The sequence below is a fragment of the Arvicola amphibius genome, chromosome 7 (genome assembly GCF_903992535.2).
Source record: "Arvicola amphibius chromosome 7, mArvAmp1.2, whole genome shotgun sequence".
NCBI lineage: Eukaryota > Metazoa > Chordata > Mammalia > Rodentia > Cricetidae > Arvicola > Arvicola amphibius.
In genome coordinates this window covers 96,475,060-96,493,796 of record NC_052053.1, presented here as the reverse complement: position 1 = coordinate 96,493,796, position 18,737 = coordinate 96,475,060, and the positions used below count along the sequence as shown (strand labels likewise).

General features: G+C 45.1%; 1 protein-coding gene across 7 annotated transcripts in view; it reads left to right on the top strand.

Annotated features, from left to right (window-relative positions):
* The window catches only part of Sipa1l1 (signal induced proliferation associated 1 like 1), a 280,919-nt gene that overhangs the window by 241,462 nt on the left and 20,720 nt on the right, over positions 1 to 18,737 (top strand). For 6 of the 7 annotated variants that reach the window (XM_038335800.1, XM_038335803.1, XM_038335798.1 and 3 more), the window contains 4 exons: positions 1,400 to 1,546; positions 6,597 to 6,721; positions 9,667 to 9,785; positions 13,022 to 13,464. In XM_038335800.1, coding sequence (XP_038191728.1) covers positions 1,400 to 1,546; positions 6,597 to 6,721; positions 9,667 to 9,785; positions 13,022 to 13,464 — 834 coding nt within the window. The remainder of the gene's footprint in view (positions 1 to 1,399; positions 1,547 to 6,596; positions 6,722 to 9,666; positions 9,786 to 13,021; positions 13,465 to 18,737) is intronic. The other variant, XM_038335804.1, reaches the window with a different exon arrangement.

Here is an 18,737-nt window from a genome sequence, read left to right as displayed (position 1 = left end):
GGGGAGGTCATGGTGGGAGCCCGGATTCAGTGTTTGTGTTTCAAGGCCAGTACCTGGGGTGCAGGACACAGTCTGCGTGTAGCACGCAAGCAGGCAGCTTGGTTAGGACAGCGGAATCTGGAAGATTGGGGAGAAAGGGAAACATGGTTCCAAGATGCTTAGCTTGATAGAACAGATAGAGGAGGACAGTCCCATTGGGACACAGGGAGAAAGCTGTTCCTTCTGAAGAAGCTTGATTTGAATTAGAAGATTGAAAAGCCACGTCTAGGAGACAGCCTGAGAGAACTCAGATCTGCCTCGTAGATAAATTCGGAATTAGACTCGTAGCAGCTGTCCTTGCTCTGTCTCCACTAGAAAAGCACCTTAGTATGGTTCTTTTAGCCCTTCTGCCACCTTCTGAGCAAAACTCCTTCCCCATCTGTAGAAATGGCTTTATTCCATCAGCCAGGTTCTGGCTCAGGGTTTCTACTCTGCTTGGAACTGAATGGATTCTCATTAGAAGTCTGTTGACCGTGTCAAACCCATACAGACCATCTCATCAGTAGATGCCATCCCTGCCTTCTCTATGGACAGCAGCTCACATAAAACACAGCCTATTGGGGCCTGGGATGAATGACTGAGGAAGAACCCACTTCCTCAGCTATCCCATGGGAGCAGCTCACCCTACTAGGGGAGTCCAGGCATCTGCAGGTGCTCGCTTTTGAAATAAGGTCGCTTTGTTACTAAGCCTGGTCACAGTTGTCAGCAGGCAGATGTCCCTGTGGCTACTAGAGTAAAGAACATTGAGGGAGAATCTGTTGTGCTGCCCACAGAGTTCCAGCTGACTGGTATGCTGTGGCCAAGACAGCACATTCCTGCTGTGGAAATCCTACAGTGCAATTCCAGGAATTTTTCCTCATGGAAGTTCTTAGTTGATGCTACTATCAACCAAAATTATACAAACCAGTTGTCAGGGCCAGAATATGGCGAACTTTAAGTAATGAGCTAGGAAAGCAGGCACAAGAAGGACGCTCCCACAGTGGCCCTGCAATGGGCAGTGTGGGGCTCTAGAATCAACTGCTGGTTAATGCCACTGGGGTTCCCTTATCCTCTGCTCTGCCGACCTGGAGACTGCATAGCACTCCTCCTGATTGTCCTGGAAGCTTTTGGAAGCATGTGTGTTTTCTAGGTCCTTCTCCCTGTAATTTTTTTGTGGATTCCACCCCCTGCAAGTCCGTTTTCCAGCTGTTCCCTCAAAAATGGTGTTAGGCGGAGGTTTCTCTTGTGAGCTTCAATTGTTTTCACATCTCCACGAGGTCACTGCCTTTGTGGCGTTTATATGACATCCTCTGCCATGCACTCACCTTGGGCTTTTTATCTATGAGTTGCTGACTTCATGTTTTTGCTTCACACTTTGCAGGTTGTCTCCTGGTTCAGACATCTATGTGACAGTCTCATCCATGGCTTTGGCAAGATCCCAGTGCCGTACCTCCCCCAGCAGCTTATCCTCATCCAGTGAGACTGGCTCTGGTGGTGGCACCTACAGACAAAAGTCCATGCCCGAAGGGTAGGTCTGATGTCATTTGGTCCCCTGGAGAATGGTCGTTTAGACATGTAGAATGATATCCATTCAGGCAGGCCTCACAAACCTCCATGCAATCTGCAGGGAAGATGAGCTAATGCTCCAGATATAAGCATGTCCCAGTGGTCAGACCACCTGAATAAGATGACCAGCGGCAGCGAAGTCAATAAACATCAGTTTCTCCATCATATGTATCATTTAGTATCGCCAGAAGGATTTTGTAGTTTCCTAGTATTTCCTCCAACGTGAACTCAGCAAGAACCCTGCTTGCGCTGGAGTTCATATTGCTGCTGATAGACAGATAACGACACCCCAAGCTTAAAATTGTCTTGTAAAATACCTGTGTTGGTTTATTTGTTTTTGTATTTTTTGTTACTTGGTTTTTTGATACAGGGTTTCTCTGTTAAAGCCCTGGCTGTCCTGTATCTCACTCTGTAGACCAGGCTGGCCTCGAACTCAGAGTTCTGCTTGTGTTTACCTTCCAAATTCTGGGAGTTCTGGGATTAAGATCATGCAACCAACTGGTTGTTGTTTTCTTTTTCTTCTTCACTGACACTAAGTGCCCAAAAGTAACCATTTGCACTGACCAAGCTCCCAGTGCAGGCTGTGGCTGTAGACCAGGTTAGCATGCTCACCTAGCAGGAGGCCCTAGGTTTTGTCTCCAGTGTCACTAGAAAACAACAGAATTTTAAAAGGGAAGGAACTGTATCTTATTTTAAAGTTTACTTTGGGTTAGGGGACTCAAATATCAGGGCTCAAAAGTCATGGGCACAGAAGCACAGCATAGCACACACAAGCTGCCTCTGCCCAAAATAAGAGAACCAACCAAGCTGTTCTCTCTGTTGTCTCTGAAAAAGAACTTGAACCACACCAAAAAGTCAGATGCTTTTGGTCCGCGTTTTCCCAAAGACTGATTAACAGATGGACTTGTGATTTGATTACTTTCCTGAGATTTCTCCACTATGATAGTATTCTGTTGGGTTTTTTAAAAAGATGTATTTATTTGTATGTGTGCATGTTCTTCCTTTATGTCTGTATATGTACCACATGTATGCCTGTTGCCCTTGGAGGTCCTTACAGGGCATCGGATCCCCAGGAACTAGGGTTATGGATGGTTGTGAGCTGCTGTGTGGGTTCTGGGAATCAGACTCAAGTCCTCTGGAAGAACATCCTCAGCTCTTCCATTGTTTTTCATATTGAATATGAATATTTTGCTGGTGGTGTTAAATGTTTATATTAAGAGAAGGTAGGTGATAAAGGCACTCTAGAATATGCCTTCTCCACCTTGCTGTCTCCCCAGTAGCCTGTTTGAAGTGCACATATCTTACTGTAATTGCTTCAATGATGACTAGAAAATAATTTTAGCTTTTCTTCATCAGTCCCTGCAGAGAGGTTGTGAGTCACTTATCGTATCATACCACAAGCCCAACTAATTATTTCTTATTTAAATTAGATTTTAAATGGTATGATTTGCCTTTGCAATGAAGAAGTCAGCATACCTTCATCATTATTGCAGCACTGAAATGTAAATGAGCTAACAATAATAAAATCTTTCTGTCTGTGATATCCTCTAAAAGTATATCAGCAAAGTGAGTGGAGACATTAGTGTTGTAGCTGATGCGGAAAACTACGAGCCCTGTGCCCTTAGTGCGCCATCTTTGTTACAAGGTCGTAATCATTCCACTGGGCATGCAGTGCTAGCCTGTACCCTGGATGATATTGAGGGGTGAGCTCACCTTGGATTGCTGACAGCACCACATAATTCCTTTGCCCCTGGGGATGGATGATCTTGAAAAGTAATGAAGTATTGCCTCCTATCTACCAAAAGCATTTTGGTGTTTTTGTTTTATTTTTCAAGATACAGTTTCTCTGTGTAGCCCTGGCTGGCCTCAAACTCACAGTCTGCCTGTCTCTCCCTTCCAAGTGCTAGATTAAAGGCTTGCATCAGTACACAAAACTGTTATGCACATCTGTGGGGCAAGAGGTGGTCTGGCTCACTGGTGTATCTCACTGTTGCCCATGAATGAAATTACCCTAGCCCATTAAGGGTAGCTGTGTCAAGTCGATGTTGACATGTCTGTGCTCTCCTGGGCACCTGTTAGTAGTGTTAGGCACGCATGACGTCATAGCAATAGCCAGCACACGATGACTCTCCACAGACAGTATGCCTTGTTGGTGTCCACCCACACTTGAGTGGGTCTTATGCCTGTTTGACCTTTGGCCCTAGGACATTGAGACTGTCCTAATCATTTGAGAGGTGACACTGAGTATGGAGGGTCATAGTGCTCTGCTGAACAGGGGAGAAAAGACACCGTACAGACTTAAGATGGGGATCAGAGATCATGAGAAAAAGAACTCGGGTTAAAGACTGTGGACCAGGGGTAACAAGTGCGAGGCCCTGGACTCTGTCTCTAGCAAAACCAGACAACAACAACAACAGACAGGGCATCAAGGCTATTCTCCCATCTTAGAAATGCATTTCAATGTCATCCGTGAGAGCTTTTTTTCTAGTTGTCCCTAGTGAGGGATGATACTTGTCTGTAATGGCGGCTGGGAGCAGGTTCCAGCCCATTGTGAAGAAGTTTCTTTGAGAGGTGCTAGCCTCCTGTAGAGAAGTGGGCAGCTTAGATGACTGCATGCCTGGCCACTGATTGTGTCCTGTGTGAGCTAAGTGGTTGCTTTAAACTGCTTTCAGAGACGACCAGTGCCTCAAACATCAAGTGTGTCTCCAACAAGACCCTCTAAAATGAGGCCAAGTGTGAGATTTAGACCTTTTATTTAAATCCCTCAGGGACAAGATGTTTGACTTAGGTTCTCTGACACACATACGTAAGAAGTGAAATGCTTTTCAAGGCAGAATTTAAAGCATCTTGGTATTTACTTAATTGAACATAGAAAAAAAACGATCTCCTTTAAATTCTGAGATGGAGAAAGTTTAATTTCCTCTGCTACCAAAGGGTTGGGGGAGGAAAGTGAGGTCGGAATCTGTGTCTTACTGGCGTCCTTAACCTGTCTTTGAAAGCCTTCCTTTGGTGTACATTTAGAATAGGACTGAAGGGTCAGTGTTGAGAGTTCTCACTGCTTCGGGGAGAGAAAGCAGATTTGTGAATCTCTGTTTCCCTAATATTCTTATAAATCAAGGTTTCTCTCTTGGGCTGCTTGCACGTACAAGATGGTTTTTCACAGTAAGCCTTACATAGGTGCTTCTAACCAAGCAGCATTTGCCACAGCAACCAGGAAGATAATTTCCTAAATATTTTACTGCAGTAAATATTTCTGTAGCCTTCTAAGTTTTTCTGCACTTTCTAAGTTTTTTGCCTAGATTTTGCTATCTAGAGTTCTATAGTGGAATTGCCTGTAGCAACAAGGAACCACTTGTTCGTCCCGGCCTCCCTGACCCAAAATAATCACACAAAAACTGTATTAATTAAAATCACTGCTTGGCCCATTAGCTCTAGCTTCTCATTGGCTAACTCTTACATCTTAATTTAACCCATTTCTATTAATCTGTATATCACCATGAGGTCGTGGTCTACCAGCAAAGTTTCAGCACATCTACCTCCAGCCACAGATCCACGGCATCTCTCTCCTCCTCTTCTTCCCAGCATTCCGTTTTGTTTTCTCTGCCTAGCTCTGTTCCTCTATAGCTCTGCTATAGGCCCAAAGCAGTTCCTTTATTAATGAATGAAAGCAACACATAGACAGAAGAACCTCCTACACCAATTGCCATGCTGTGTGTAAAGAGAATAAGGCAGAGTTCAGGGGTTTTCTTCAGTTTTCCTAGGTCACCAATCTCATCTCAGCTCCATGTTTTCTCACCCTTAGGGTCCCCCACTTCCCAGTATAGCTCTTGCAGGTTCTGGCTGTGTGTCTGTCATCACAGGGAAAGCCCAGCCATCAGTGGATACAGAACCTATAGAGGCCTATGTCATTTACTAAGTTCTTTAGAAGTTAGTTAGTAATTGTCTTAGTTAAGATTTCTATTGCTATGAAGAGACACCATGACCATGACACTTAATTGGGTCTGGCTTATCCTTTCAGAGGTTTAGTCCATTATCATCATTGTGGGAAGCATGGTGGCATGCAGGCAGGTATGATGCTAGAGAAGGAATCAAGAGTTCTACATCTGGATCTGTAGGTGCAAGAAGAGAATGACACACTGGGCTTGACTTGAGCATCTGAGACCTCAAAGCCTGCCTCTAGTGACACACTTCCTCCAACAATGCCACACCTACTCCAATACCTATTCCAGCTACTCCTCCTAACGTGCCACTCCCTATGCGTCTACGCAGGCCACTTTTATTCAAAACACCACAGTAAACATGGAAAATATAGTAAATTTCCACATAAATACTTAAGTTCTATACTCTGGCCCTTTCTAGCCTCAGAATTTGTATCAGCATTCATACTGATATTGATAGAGACATGATTTCATATTATTTAGTTAAAATAAACATTACTATTTTTTCAAGGGGAAAATCAAAGTGGCTCACTAAATAGATAAATTTCTTTCAAAAAGTAGATATTTACCATTTTACATGCCAGCTTACCTACTTCCTAATTGCCCTTCCCAATAGCAATTTAGAATTCATATAATTAGAATGTGGCTCATATAAGATGTAAATGATAGTTGTTTTTCAGTTCATAGAGTACATTGCTCAGAAAATAATTGACCCAAGAGTAACTTAATGATTCAGTGCCTCATTGAATTAAGAGACCCCCCCACACACATACTGATGTACTGTTTGGAAGCTGTGTATGAGTGATTTAAAGTGGGATGGTGTTAAATGGCACTCTGAACTTGGCAATGTGGGCTGGTGGACTTGGGTTTCTTATTCTCTGGGCCTTCGTCAGCAAGTTCCTTGCCCTAGTTAACACTTGATTTCAATAATAGGCCTGCCTCCCTGAGCAGAGAGATATGTCTACATGCACAGGCGTGCAAGCAGAAACAGGTAATACCTGTCATCAGAACCAGTACTCCACCTTGTGGGTAAAGATTCTGATGTGTCTTGCTTTTGCTTGGGAATCACCACAGGTTTGGGGTGAGCCGAAGATCCCCAGCCTCCATCGACAGGCAGAACACTCAGTCAGACACTGTTGTCACTGGAAAGTCCACACCCAGCTGGCAAAGAAGTGAGGACAGCATTGCCGACCAGATGGGTGAGTGAGTGATTTACGTTAAAGTGCTTTCAGAGCAGGGTACCTCTTGATAGCGTCAAAACAGGGACGGAGTTGTAAAGGATGCCCTAGTTAGTAAGTGTGCGTGAGAATTGATCTCTGCTAGACTATTGCTCATGAGAGCAACGGATAAGCCCAGGGGCTCCCAGTGACCCCAAACGTCAGCTGGAGTGACCAGGGGTTCTGCTTAATGGCCAGTCTGCTGAAGCTCCTGTGTCCTCAGGACCTTGCTTAGGTGGGTTGGTTGGTTAGTTTTGCCTTGTGACTGAGAAGATTATTATTATCCTTAATGTTGACTTCTAAGGAGAAAGAAATCTCTGTACAGGCAGGAAGAGACTGAATGTTTGTTTGGTCACATTTGATCTTGGTTAGATACCCTCCCCTGCCTGATGGACATTTTAAAAAATGCTTTCTCCTCCACTGTTAGAATGTCAACTAAGAAAAATTCTTAACAGAACAGCACAATGGAGTGAGTTCAGTAGGGCCTTGTTCAGGTTCCTTAACAAAACGGCAGAATGGAGTGGATTCAGTAGGGCCTTGTTCAGGTACCTATCCCTCTGAGGATGCGGAGGAGAAACCTGTCTCCAGTGGCACCGTGAACACTGCTTGCGACAATGAAAATTTTGTCATTTCAGTGATTAAACTTTAACAGATACACCAGAAATTTGATGCCAATCTAATTCGTACATCAGAAACTTGGTTGTGTCCTGTCATCCTGTGCCTCCATCCTGGAGTCCTTTTTCTTTTTTCTGAAAGCATTGTTATGGGATAAAGAGACGTACATTTCATGCCTGAAACAAACATTTAAGGCAAAAATGACCTAACAGTTAATAGGTTTGCCTGTGCAAATGACTGTGCCCAAGTAAATACATCAAAGTTGATGAAGAGAAGTGTGGCTCCTGGGTCCTGAAGACAGGCTTTGTTCCAGTGTGCTTTGTTACTGAGCCCGTCTGTGACTCCCAGTCTTATCCCATCCACCCCAACTCAGAAAACCTGAGCATCATCTGTCTGCTCCCTGCTCCTAACAGATGTCTTTAGTCCCATGTATTTTGGTTCTGTTGGGATAGTAACATCCATATGAGCAAGTTCCTCTGCAGCATCACCTCAGTGCCTTGTTCTGGCTCCCAATGCAGACTCTGACTAAGGCTGCAGCAAGCCTTTGTATGTCCAGGGCCGTGCTTCCACTTCCACGGGAATCAGAAGGTCTGGGAACCAGAAGAATAGTTACATCCCTTTTCATCTCCTCACATGAAGTGCTCTCCAGTCTTCTTCCTCCTGCATCTCCTTCTGTGTAGTGCATCTTCACAGCTTATGATGCCAGTGTGAATTTGGATGAATCCCCTGAGCACACTGGTTCATCCCTCCAGTGCAATATAGCTTTAAATCAAACTGATAGTCAGGTGCCCCTAGAGCTGCCCTGGGAAGAATTCACTATACCATGCGAAGTATAATTGATGGCTTTTCTTCTCCCCAAATCCATTAGCTAGGCATGGGGATCGTACCTTTAATCCCAAACTAGGGCATGGGGGCTGGCTGACAGGAGAATGCCATCAGTTCAAAGCTCTATTGGGCTACAAAGTGAGTTCCAGGCTAGCACAGGCTACAGAGTGTGATCCTGTTTCAAAATGCTGAAGTACGTTTCTTATTTTTGGGATCCCAGCATTCCTGGAGAACAAGCCAGCCTTCCCTGATTGTCACATCATAAGGAATCCAGGGCTTTTTTGATGTCCAGCACCTTTTGGCATTGAAATTGCCAATTGAAATCAATTGAAAATTGATTATCTGTGAAGGTCACACTCAAGAGCTACTTGGTCAGGTTACAAAATAAAGAAAAAGGGAAAAAAATCCTGGGCATAGTGGCACACACCTTCAATCTCAGTGCTCAGGAGACAGAAGCAGGGGGATCTCTGTGTGCTCAAGGCCAGCCTGGTCAGCCAGGACTGCATAGTAAGACCCTGTTGCAAAAGAGGGGGGGGGTCCCCATAGTGTTTTCAATGAGTTTACTTTTTTGTTGTTTTGCATGCATAGCCGTCCTCAGCTTCCATGTGTCCTGTAGACCTCAGGTTAGACATACCTGACAGCCTTCCTAGGGAAAATATATGAAGAGTAAGTTAGGTTTTTCCTGGCTTAGTATGTGAGGCATAGAGTTGACCTCCCCAGACTTGGAGTAGGTGTAACTGGTACCTGCTGGGTAGACGCGTCTGTCCCTGCTCCCGAAATAGAGTCGAGTCACCCCAGGAACAGGCCTCCTGGTTCTCTGCAGGTCAGGAAGGGTGTTGGTGAAGTCCATAATTCTTGCTGTTAGCTCTAGGCAGTCGGGGTAAATCGCTGCCTCTTGTTTTGGGGACCCTATCTTGACTGCCAGTGTGGCGCCCAAAAGGAAAAAAACGATCATTTGAAGTAAACTAGCTGCTGTGTGTCTGTTCTACCATGCTCAGCTTAGAGTTATAGAGGACCTCAGGGATTCAGTTCTTTTGTCCTTGGGCAGCATGAATTCACAGGCGAAATGTTCCCTAAGTGTCATGGTAAGTATCATGATTGCATCCGTGCCTGTCTAGAGAGTGGACACAAAGTTAGGTCTGCCTCGCTGCAGTGAATAATTCATGAGTTTAGCCATGTCCCATGTTCTGAATGTCCCCCAAAGCAATAGTTAGTTACAAACTTTGCTGCGTTATTCATGGCCTTTGGTTTGGTGGCACTTGGCTATGCTAATATGTATGATGTGACATGTTGTCACCAGCTGCAAGCTTTCTTCATCAGTCACCTAGTTTCTGATGTGCTGACTCTAGTGTAGACTCCTAACAAGCTTACTGCTGGTGCCCGGAGTTGGCTGGTCAGCGAGCCCTGAGAGATGGTGGCAGGCCATCTCCGTGTGGCAGCTGTACTTTGCTTAGTGTCTGCACCCTAACTTATGTGCTATGTTCCAGAGCCTACATGCCATCTCCCAGCAGTATCAAAGGTACTGCCTGCTTTCCGAGACAGCCCCAGTGGGAGATTAATTCGGCAGGATCCGGTGGTTCACTTGTCTCCAAACAAACAAGGCCATGTAAGTTCACCGTAAGCGTAATGAAATAACTGATTTCCAGCAATGTTGTGGTTCCTGTAATTCAAAAATGGTACCTACCTGCTCCACCCCAACTCTGTGGCAGAAGACAAGGTACCCAGCACTTGGGGTTTGCACAGCCCAGATTCTGAGTTGCTTTAATGTAAACTCTATCCTGAGGAGTAAATCTGCATCCCCACAGGTCTTTAGGGAAAAATTCAGGAATCAGAAAAGGTCCTCATGTTAGAAAGAGAGCTGTGCAGCCAAGAGGTTCTACCCTCCAAGTACTGGGAGTTGAGTGAGGCCAGGTCAGACAGACCCAGGCAGGCCCGCAGTGACCACAGCCCTGCTGACTCTCCTGTCTGCCGTGGCATATATTGTCTCTGTTCTGACGTGGTTTCTCATTATCTTTGGGTACACAAAATATTTTGCCAGTTATCATTCACTCCCTGCCTGCTCCTTTTGTCTCCTTGTGGAAAGTGTATTTGCATTCGGGTCATTTGTTGGGATGGGGAAATTCTCCATTTCTTGTTTGCTGACTTTGAGGATGCTCAAAGTTTCTTCCAGCTTTCTTCCAGAGAAATGAATATTGAAGCTAAAAACCAAGCAAGTCTGTGTGTCCTAGACTTTGCTCTGTAGATTTGCTAGGATCCATGTTCTTCACAACTCTACTTGTATATGATTGATACTTGAACCAATCTGAATTTTCCCTTTCTCATTATCAGTTTTTATACTGAGTATCTAATAAATAGTATTTGGATACATTGGTGAGATCAAGTATGTTACCTAAATTAGTTTTGCCTATCTTTACTTTCTGGCTTCTAGAAAATTTCAGATATATTTCAGCTCACTCTCACTCAGGACAGGCACATTTGAGATTCAGAAGCCACCTGTGGCTGGGGCACCACGATGGCAGCTCAGGGACAAAGCTGGAGGAGTGCCCCAATTCCCAGGCATGGCGCACACCTGGTACCCTAGCACTCAGAAGGTAGAGTTAGCAGTGTGCAGCCTGGGCAGCATCCTGAGCTGCTACAAGACTCTAGCGTGAAATGAGATGAGCAGTACTTGTTACTGAGAAAAGTTAGAGTCCCGTTAGTAAAGTGCTGGATGGCGGCTTTCCGTGGTGAGGGTTTCCCTGCAAGGGCAAACAGGTGTCCTCCCTCCCTGCTCTTGGCCAGTGAAGGGCTTTTCCTCCCCCACCAGCAGATGCATCACGGTGGTTTCTCCTCATCTTGTCTCCAGCTAGTAGCTGAGCTTCCTGTCTCCCTCCCTTTTAAGTATCACCTCACAGGCTGAGGATGTATCTCCTCGCAGGGTGTTTGCTCACTCTTGGTGCAAGACCCTGAGTTCAACTTGCAGAACCATCTGTACACCAGAAGGTGGTTCGGATACCTTTTAAAAGCTTGTTTCTTTGGTGAAGTCTATAAAACATTCTGTCTAGGCAATCAGCCACTGCATACATATCTTTATTGAGATGTCACTCACATACCCACTTAAAAATATGATTTAGTGGTTTTTAATATATTCAAAAAGACTCAGGATGGCTCAACAGGTAAGGGCACTTGCTGCCAAGCTTGCTGACCTGAATTCAACCCCCAGAACTGACATGGTGGAAGGGGAGAACCAACTCCAACAAATTGTATACTGACCTCCACATGCTTATTGTAGCATATGTATGCACATACACCTAAATAAATAAATGTAATTTATGATAATGTATACATGATCAAAGAGTTGTCCAGTCAACACTATGATCTAATAGCAGAACATTTCATAACTCTGGAAGCCTGTATTGTTTAGTCACCTCCAATTCCCTGTCCCTTCTAAGATCCAGGGAACCAATAATCTACTTTGAGTAATTGCACTTGAATGAATCATGATCTGTGGCCATCTGTGTCTTAATTTATATATAATGTATATTCTATTTTTCATCTATTCATAAGTTAATGGTCACTTGGTTTGAGTCTACTTTGTCTATTGTGATTAATGCTATAAACACTCATGCATATATTTTTGTGAATCTTCATTTTTATCTCTCTTGATTCTCCATCAAGAATGGAATCACAGGGGCTGGAGAAATGGCTCAGAGGTTAAGAATGCTGACTTCTCTTCCAGAGGTCCTGAGTTCAATTCCCAGCAACCACATGGTGGCTCACAGCCATCTACAATGAGATCTGGTGCCCTCTTCTGGCATGTAGGCATACATGGAGACAGAACACTGTGTACATAATAAATAAGTTTTTAAAAAACCCACACACATACATATATGCACACATACATTTAAAAAGTTTTAAAAAATGGAATTGCAGCTGTTTTACTGTAACTACCACCCCAGTTTCCATTCCTCTTGAGCCTGCTGTTTTGTGTGAGGTATTCTGTGTGTGAAGTCCTCACTGTGCTCTGCTCTGCACTTCCCCACGGCCGTGACACTGAGCACCTTTCTGTGTGGTGTGACATCTAAACGTCTTTTCAGAGGTACCTGTTCGCCTGTCACTCCATTTTTAATTGCATTTTAGCTTTGATAAAATCCAGTTTACATGTTTGTTGTCCCTGTGGTGTCCTGTCTAAGGAACCATGATGTCACCCATGGTTACAGAGACTTAACACATGTTTTTGTCTTGTGTTTTAAAAAGTTTAGCTTGTACATTTAGGTCTTCAGTGTCTCTTAAGTTTTTGTTTCTGTGTAGTAAGGATTCAAAAACTTCTTGTTTTGGTTGTTTGTGTTTGGTTGGTTGGTCCAGTTTCTCAGCACCATTTATAGATGAGACTAGTTTTCCCCTTTATTGAGTTACCTTGACATCTCTGAGTAGATCTTAACTTTCAGCATTGGTTGGAAAGCTGTCTCCTAAGCAGATGCTGACTGGGGACTTAATTCATCTTGGATTCTGGAGTCAAGCACACTTTCTAATTATAAGCCTTTTGGAAATGTCATTTCCTTTCTATGTTAAGATAGTAAAGATGTCAATGACAGCCTTTATTTTTCCTCATTAAAGTGACCTCCATACTATTGTGTTATTGTGCTGGCCTAAGAGAAATAATGGGAAATGAATTTTTGGTGGACATCTCTGCCGGGACATCAAGTTGAGCCCATCAGTTCAAGTGCTGTTCCTAGGCACTTTAACTTATTTTCAGTTTTTAATGGAGCTTTTTAATTAGACATGTGCCAGAGAGCCAGCCCTGTGGTTCTCGGTGTTGATGGTGCGACCCCTGCGCGTGAGTAAGGCTTGCCTCTGTTGTAGTCTGACAGCCACTACTCCAGCCACTCGAGCAGCAACACTCTCTCCAGCAATGCATCGAGTGCCCACAGTGACGAGAAGTGGTATGACGGCGACCGCACGGAATCCGAACTCAACAGCTACAACTACCTGCAGGGCACCTCTGCCGACAGTGGCATCGACACCACCTCCTACGGCCTCAGCCACGGCAGCACGGCCTCCCTGGGGGCCGCCACTTCGTCGCCTCGTTCGGGGCCAGGCAAAGAGAAGGTGGCACCCCTGTGGCACAGCTCCAGCGAAGTGCTCTCCCTGGCAGATCGGACCTTAGACACCGAGGGCCACGGCATGGACAGGAAAGCAGAGTCCTCTCTGAGCCTGGACATCCACAGCAAGAGCCAGGGCGGCTCAAGTCCTCTGACCAGGGAGAACAGCACCTTCAGCATAAATGATGCTGCGTCACACACCAGGTCAGTGCCCTCCAAGTCTGCCTGCCCTCAGGGGTTCCCACCTCCCCAACTCTAGTGTGCGCTGATGTCCTCGGGGCACTGGAGTTTGTGTGCATTTGTTTATAAACACTGTATATTTTTATATACTGTTATATTTTATGCCATTTATTTCTCAGCAAAATAGTTCAGCAATCTTAGTGTGTTATTTCAGGTTGGGAGAAAATGTTGCAGATATATTCACTGTAAAGCTGCTTTTTTTTTTAATTTCCCTAACTGTGTTCCAGAATTAGAGTTTTCTAATTTTGATTTTCAGTATTGATATATAATGAATATAGAGTGCTATAGATTTTTGAAAGTACTTGAAAGTCTTTACTATATTGTTTAAACAAAGTGGTCTTTCCTAAGACTGGCAGCTTTTCCTTAGAGCCCAGCACACCATTTCCTAGCTTCACACCCTGGCCCATTGCTTATCCTATGTTTCCATTACTGGCTCCTGACAGTGAGGCATTGATGGTGGAGACGCTCATCAGAAAAGCGTAGCTAAGGTGCACATGCCCTTTCCACAAGGGAAGCACACTCCTCTCCTCCGTGTGCTTGCTCACCACTCCACTAAGCGAAAGCAGTGCTGTTCTCGGTTCCCTTAAGTCCATGGTGCGATGGACTCTGTTTCTGCTCCACGCCTCTGCATCTCTGGTCTTTCTCCTTTTTCCTTCCACTGTTGCAAGCTGCTGATCAGTGTGTGACTGTCTAGCCTGGCTGCCCCACCTGGCAATGGAGACTCATTTTTGAGTTTTCCAAATGAGAAGACATGTATATAATCTGCTAGTAAAACCCAGACCACCCTGGTGGGAAAAGACATCAACTTTACTTGTACTTAACTAATTCAGTTTAGCACTCAGCTTTCTCCTTGTGTCTCTGTTCATGCCAAGGAGGTTTTAAGTTTCTCTTCTCTTTAAGGTGGAGGCTGTGTGATTGGGTGCTTCTCACCAGCTGTGCTCTGCGTGGCATCTCCATTTTCTAGCGTGTTAGTTTTGAGATTGTATTTTAGTCTCTAAAACTTCTTCCCTCCAAACCCTCTCACATATGCCTCCCCACGCCTTCAAATTCATGGCCTCTTTTTTCTTTAATTATTATATGCATATTTGTATATATATTCCCAAATGTGACCCGTTCAGTTCATAGAATGTTACATGTATGTAAGTTTTCAGGGCCGCCATTTGTCACTGGACAGCTGTTTGCTGTGCTCTTCCCTGGGGAAGCCACCTTTCCTACTCCAATTTCCCTTAGTTACCTGTAGTTCTTTGTGTAGGGTGGAGACCTAGTGAACTTTTCCTCCTGCAGTTGGCATGTTTGTTGGTGTCCTCCTTGTACAGTCCGTGTTTGAGCAGTCATGTTGGTGAGACTATCTAGGTGTAACTTCTGATTTTACTAGGAGATCTTAAAATGACCTTGGGCTGGAAACTCCCATCGCCCTCAAGCCACAGTGACCTAGAGAAAGTGGCCTCAGGAGCCCGCTGTCCTGCAGTTGAGGAGCTAGAATATTTGGCTCAACAAGGGTAAGGGATATGTTTAGAAAAGTAGAACAGAAAAGTGGGCCCCAAATGCCGTTAGCAGTATAGACAGCCTGGCAGAATAGTGACCTGCAGGCTGCTCCATCATATTTGCTAGATTGCCAGTGTTCCTCAGAATGTGTATGAACTGAGCAGTTTCTAGAAACCTAGATTTCTGTTTCCTTGGTTTTAGTTGCTCATTTGAGAAGGGGACCTTTTCCTAAAGACAATAGTCCACCTGAAGAGAGATCCTTGGTCTAACCCGAGGTAGCAGGATGTGAGCTGGGAAGGGATAGTCTAGGATGGTGTGACTACAGAGCACGGTTGAGAGGAGCTGGACCCTGGTGTCAGACTGTGCTGTGATTCCCAGGGATCTTTCTCCTTCTCCCCCCTCCTCGTACCCACCCCCACAGCATACCACACCACCACCACTAGAAGCAGGCACCTGGGTTTTCATTGTGCTGACCAGACCCAGCCACTGCTTCAGAAAGGATTATCTAGATCTTCTGCTTCAGATGGGCCATGTGGAATCATTGAAGTCATTGCCTAGAAATAGATGTACTGCTGAAAGTCAAACTTATTAGAGAAGAATGTGGTCTTTCAGGAGGGTGGCAGAGCATCCCACCCACCGGAGGCTTGAGTCACACTGGTTTCTAGACTCCGGTAAACAGGCATGCTTTGTAAGTTGGGTCTGTTGGTCTTGGCAGAGTGAGCTGGCTAGTGTGAGCTGTAGCAGCCTCCTCTTTCTAGAGGGAGAGAAGACTAAGCCACAAATGTGCATGGCTGGGGAAGCTGAAATCACAGCAAAATAGAGTGTTTTTGTCCTCTGAAGACAGGGCCAGCAATTAGCGTGGAGCTCTCTTGACAGTGCGTAAAAGAGCTTGTACCTGGGACTCGGTGACAAAACTTAAATTACAGTGATTAAGTCCCCTCCGTATTTCTGACTAGGCCCGGCCTTCCCCTATGTCCTCCAGTCTCCCTGGTGATGACTGCGCAGGTTTTTTTTTTTGTTTTTTTTTTTTTGTGGCACCCCTTGAGAACTGCTTTAATGTGGGTTGGTAATTACATGGGAATGTTATATTTGAATGTCATTAAGAGAGGCCATCCCTACAGATAACTTGCTATGGGGGTAGAGAATGTGCAACCTAGGTTTCAAGTTTTGTTATTTTATAATTGCTCTTTCCCTTTTGGATCTTAAAATGTATCACTCAAAAAAGAAATGTGAACATAGAAGAGGTGAAGGTAACACGAACTTAATATATTCATTCAAAATTTTTAATACGTTCTTAATAGCTGGAGCGGTTTTTCCTTAAGAGTTCTGGCCATGACAGTTGGCGAGGTCAGTTAATGAAAGTGGCTAAAAAGTCCCAAAGAGCTCGAGTTCTGCTGACCTTGAGCCCGCACTCTACAGAAAACTTAAAGAGCCCACCTCATACCTACACATGGGCCCTCTTGTTGGCGGGCTTCTGTCACTGACAAAATGCCTGGCACAAACAGTTCACTGGAGGGAAGATTTGTTTGGGTTCGTGGTGTCAAGCATTTCAGTCTAAGATGTGCTGGGTCCATTGCTGGGGTCCAGAATAAGGCAGGATATACAACATGGTGGCAGTAGGAGTGACTGGCAGACCTGCCCCCCACCTCATGGTGGCCTAGAAACAGAGAGACAGACACATGGGGCAGCAAGAGCATGCCCTCAGAAACCTGTTTTGTCTAACTAGACCCTAGCTCCAAAGTTTTCTCCACCCATCCACCCTCAAATGCCACTGTGTTGTGAGTTTTCCAGTGGGTCACTCCTTTATTGGCGCCAGGCTGTTCTGATCTAGTCCCTGCTTGGTCAGTTGAGGGACCAAGTTTTTATCCAGCAGTTCTGAACCAGTGGATTGCAACCCCTTTGACAAACCTCCCATCCAAAAAATACTTACATTACCATTTATAGCAGTACCAAAATTGCAGTTATGAAGTAGCAATGAAAATAATATTATGGTTGGGAGTCACGGCAGCACGAGGAACTGTGTTACAGGACTGCAGTGTTAGGAAGGTTGAGAGGCATTGCCTTTAGCACATCAGCCCTTAGGGGAGGATATGCCACACCGAACTCCTATTACTTCTTTCTATAACATGCCAAGTTAGCATGTTAGAGAACCTATTCCTCTTCAGTCACTCTTGTTAGCCAGCCATTCTACCTGCCTTAAAACTCTTCTTGGCTTCCCAAGAAGTGACCACATTTTTATGGTCACTTCATAGAGGAGGACTTCCCGCCGAGCACACATACCGTAAGCTCCTGTGTTCTCAGGTACCACCAGTATCAGCAGGTGGATCCTAATGGACAAACAGAAAACGCCCCATCCTAATGCTCCCACTTCCACTAAGAGAATTCAGAAGTCACAAAAATTCTCAACTCATGCCTCTTCAGAAAACCACACTCCATTTTAGAGCTTCCTACAGACACATCTGCTCTCGTGTATAGATTGTAGTACTTAAGTGTGTAGTACTGAAGTGTGTAGTACTGAAGGCCTTGCATGTCTAGAACGAGCTTTTGGAAAGTTATTTCTAAATAAAAGTTTTCTTTTTTTAATCTATAAAATGTAAAAAAGAAGTTGGTCATTCTGAATGGCACCAGAGTGCCCGGCTCAAGCCCAAGAAAACTGCCCGCCTGTAACCCAGCTCAGTTTTGAGGATGGGCCTTTTCTAGTGACCTCATACGCTAATGAACTGTTTGTGCCAGAAAAGCTCTTTCCTGGGAGTGGTGAGGGGCTTCCTGGGTGGAGCTTGCACAGCTGCTGGGCTGTCTGTGTCTGTCTTACAGCTGCTGTGTTTAAACCTTGTCCTCCAGATTCTCTGTCTCTTTCAGAAGACGTTTCCTTCTTTGTTTAGAAATTGCTCCATTGTTTCTGTATGCAGTGGGGTTTTTGCCATAAATCTTTTCTGACTGGAATTTACAGTTAATTGCCTGTCTTCTTCAGCACTGCCCCCACCCCTCCACCTCTATTCCCAAGTACTGAGAAGTGAACTCAGGGCCTTGCATTTGGTTGCCAGATGCTGTACCACTGAGCCGCATCTCCAACTCTTTACTCTTTGATTATGAGCAGGGTTTTACTAAATTGTCCAGGCTGGCTTTGAACTTCTGATCCTCCTGCGACAGCCAGGGTCCCAGGCCTGTACACCAGGTCCACCAGTCTTTACTTTTCTCCCTCTGTTGAGAATACAGAATTTGAAGTTGCAGCCTCTGGAATTCAAAACCCAGAACTTTGGTTGAGCTGTGGGCATCTCTGTTTCATTTGTGCAGAGCTCTGCATGCAGTGAGCATTGGGGATGCATTGCTTTACTTGTGTGGAGCAGGCTTCAGTCAGTCTGGATGAGCTGTCTTGCTGGATCTCCTCCAGCCTGGAGGAGTGATGACTGTTTTATCTGTGCTGTAGGGACCAGCAGGAGTAGAAAACAGAACCACTGTGACTGAAACGTGAAGTGCATGTCCAGCAATGAGCCTTCTGTCCAGGCTTGAGGGTCTGATGCAGAGCCGCCCCACAGCACTGCCCCTCAAAACAACCTTGACTCAGCTGACATGGCAAGGCCAGGCCTTCCAAATGCGGGAAGTAGAGGCCAAAGCAATGCGGCAAGTGTGGGCGCCATTATTTGCCACTTGGAGCATCCTCTCAGGGTCGGAATTGATGCGTATGCTCACTAAGGAGAGGAAGATGACAGAAGAGGTTCCCAGGCCTCCCGGCTGGAGCTCAGCCCTCCAAC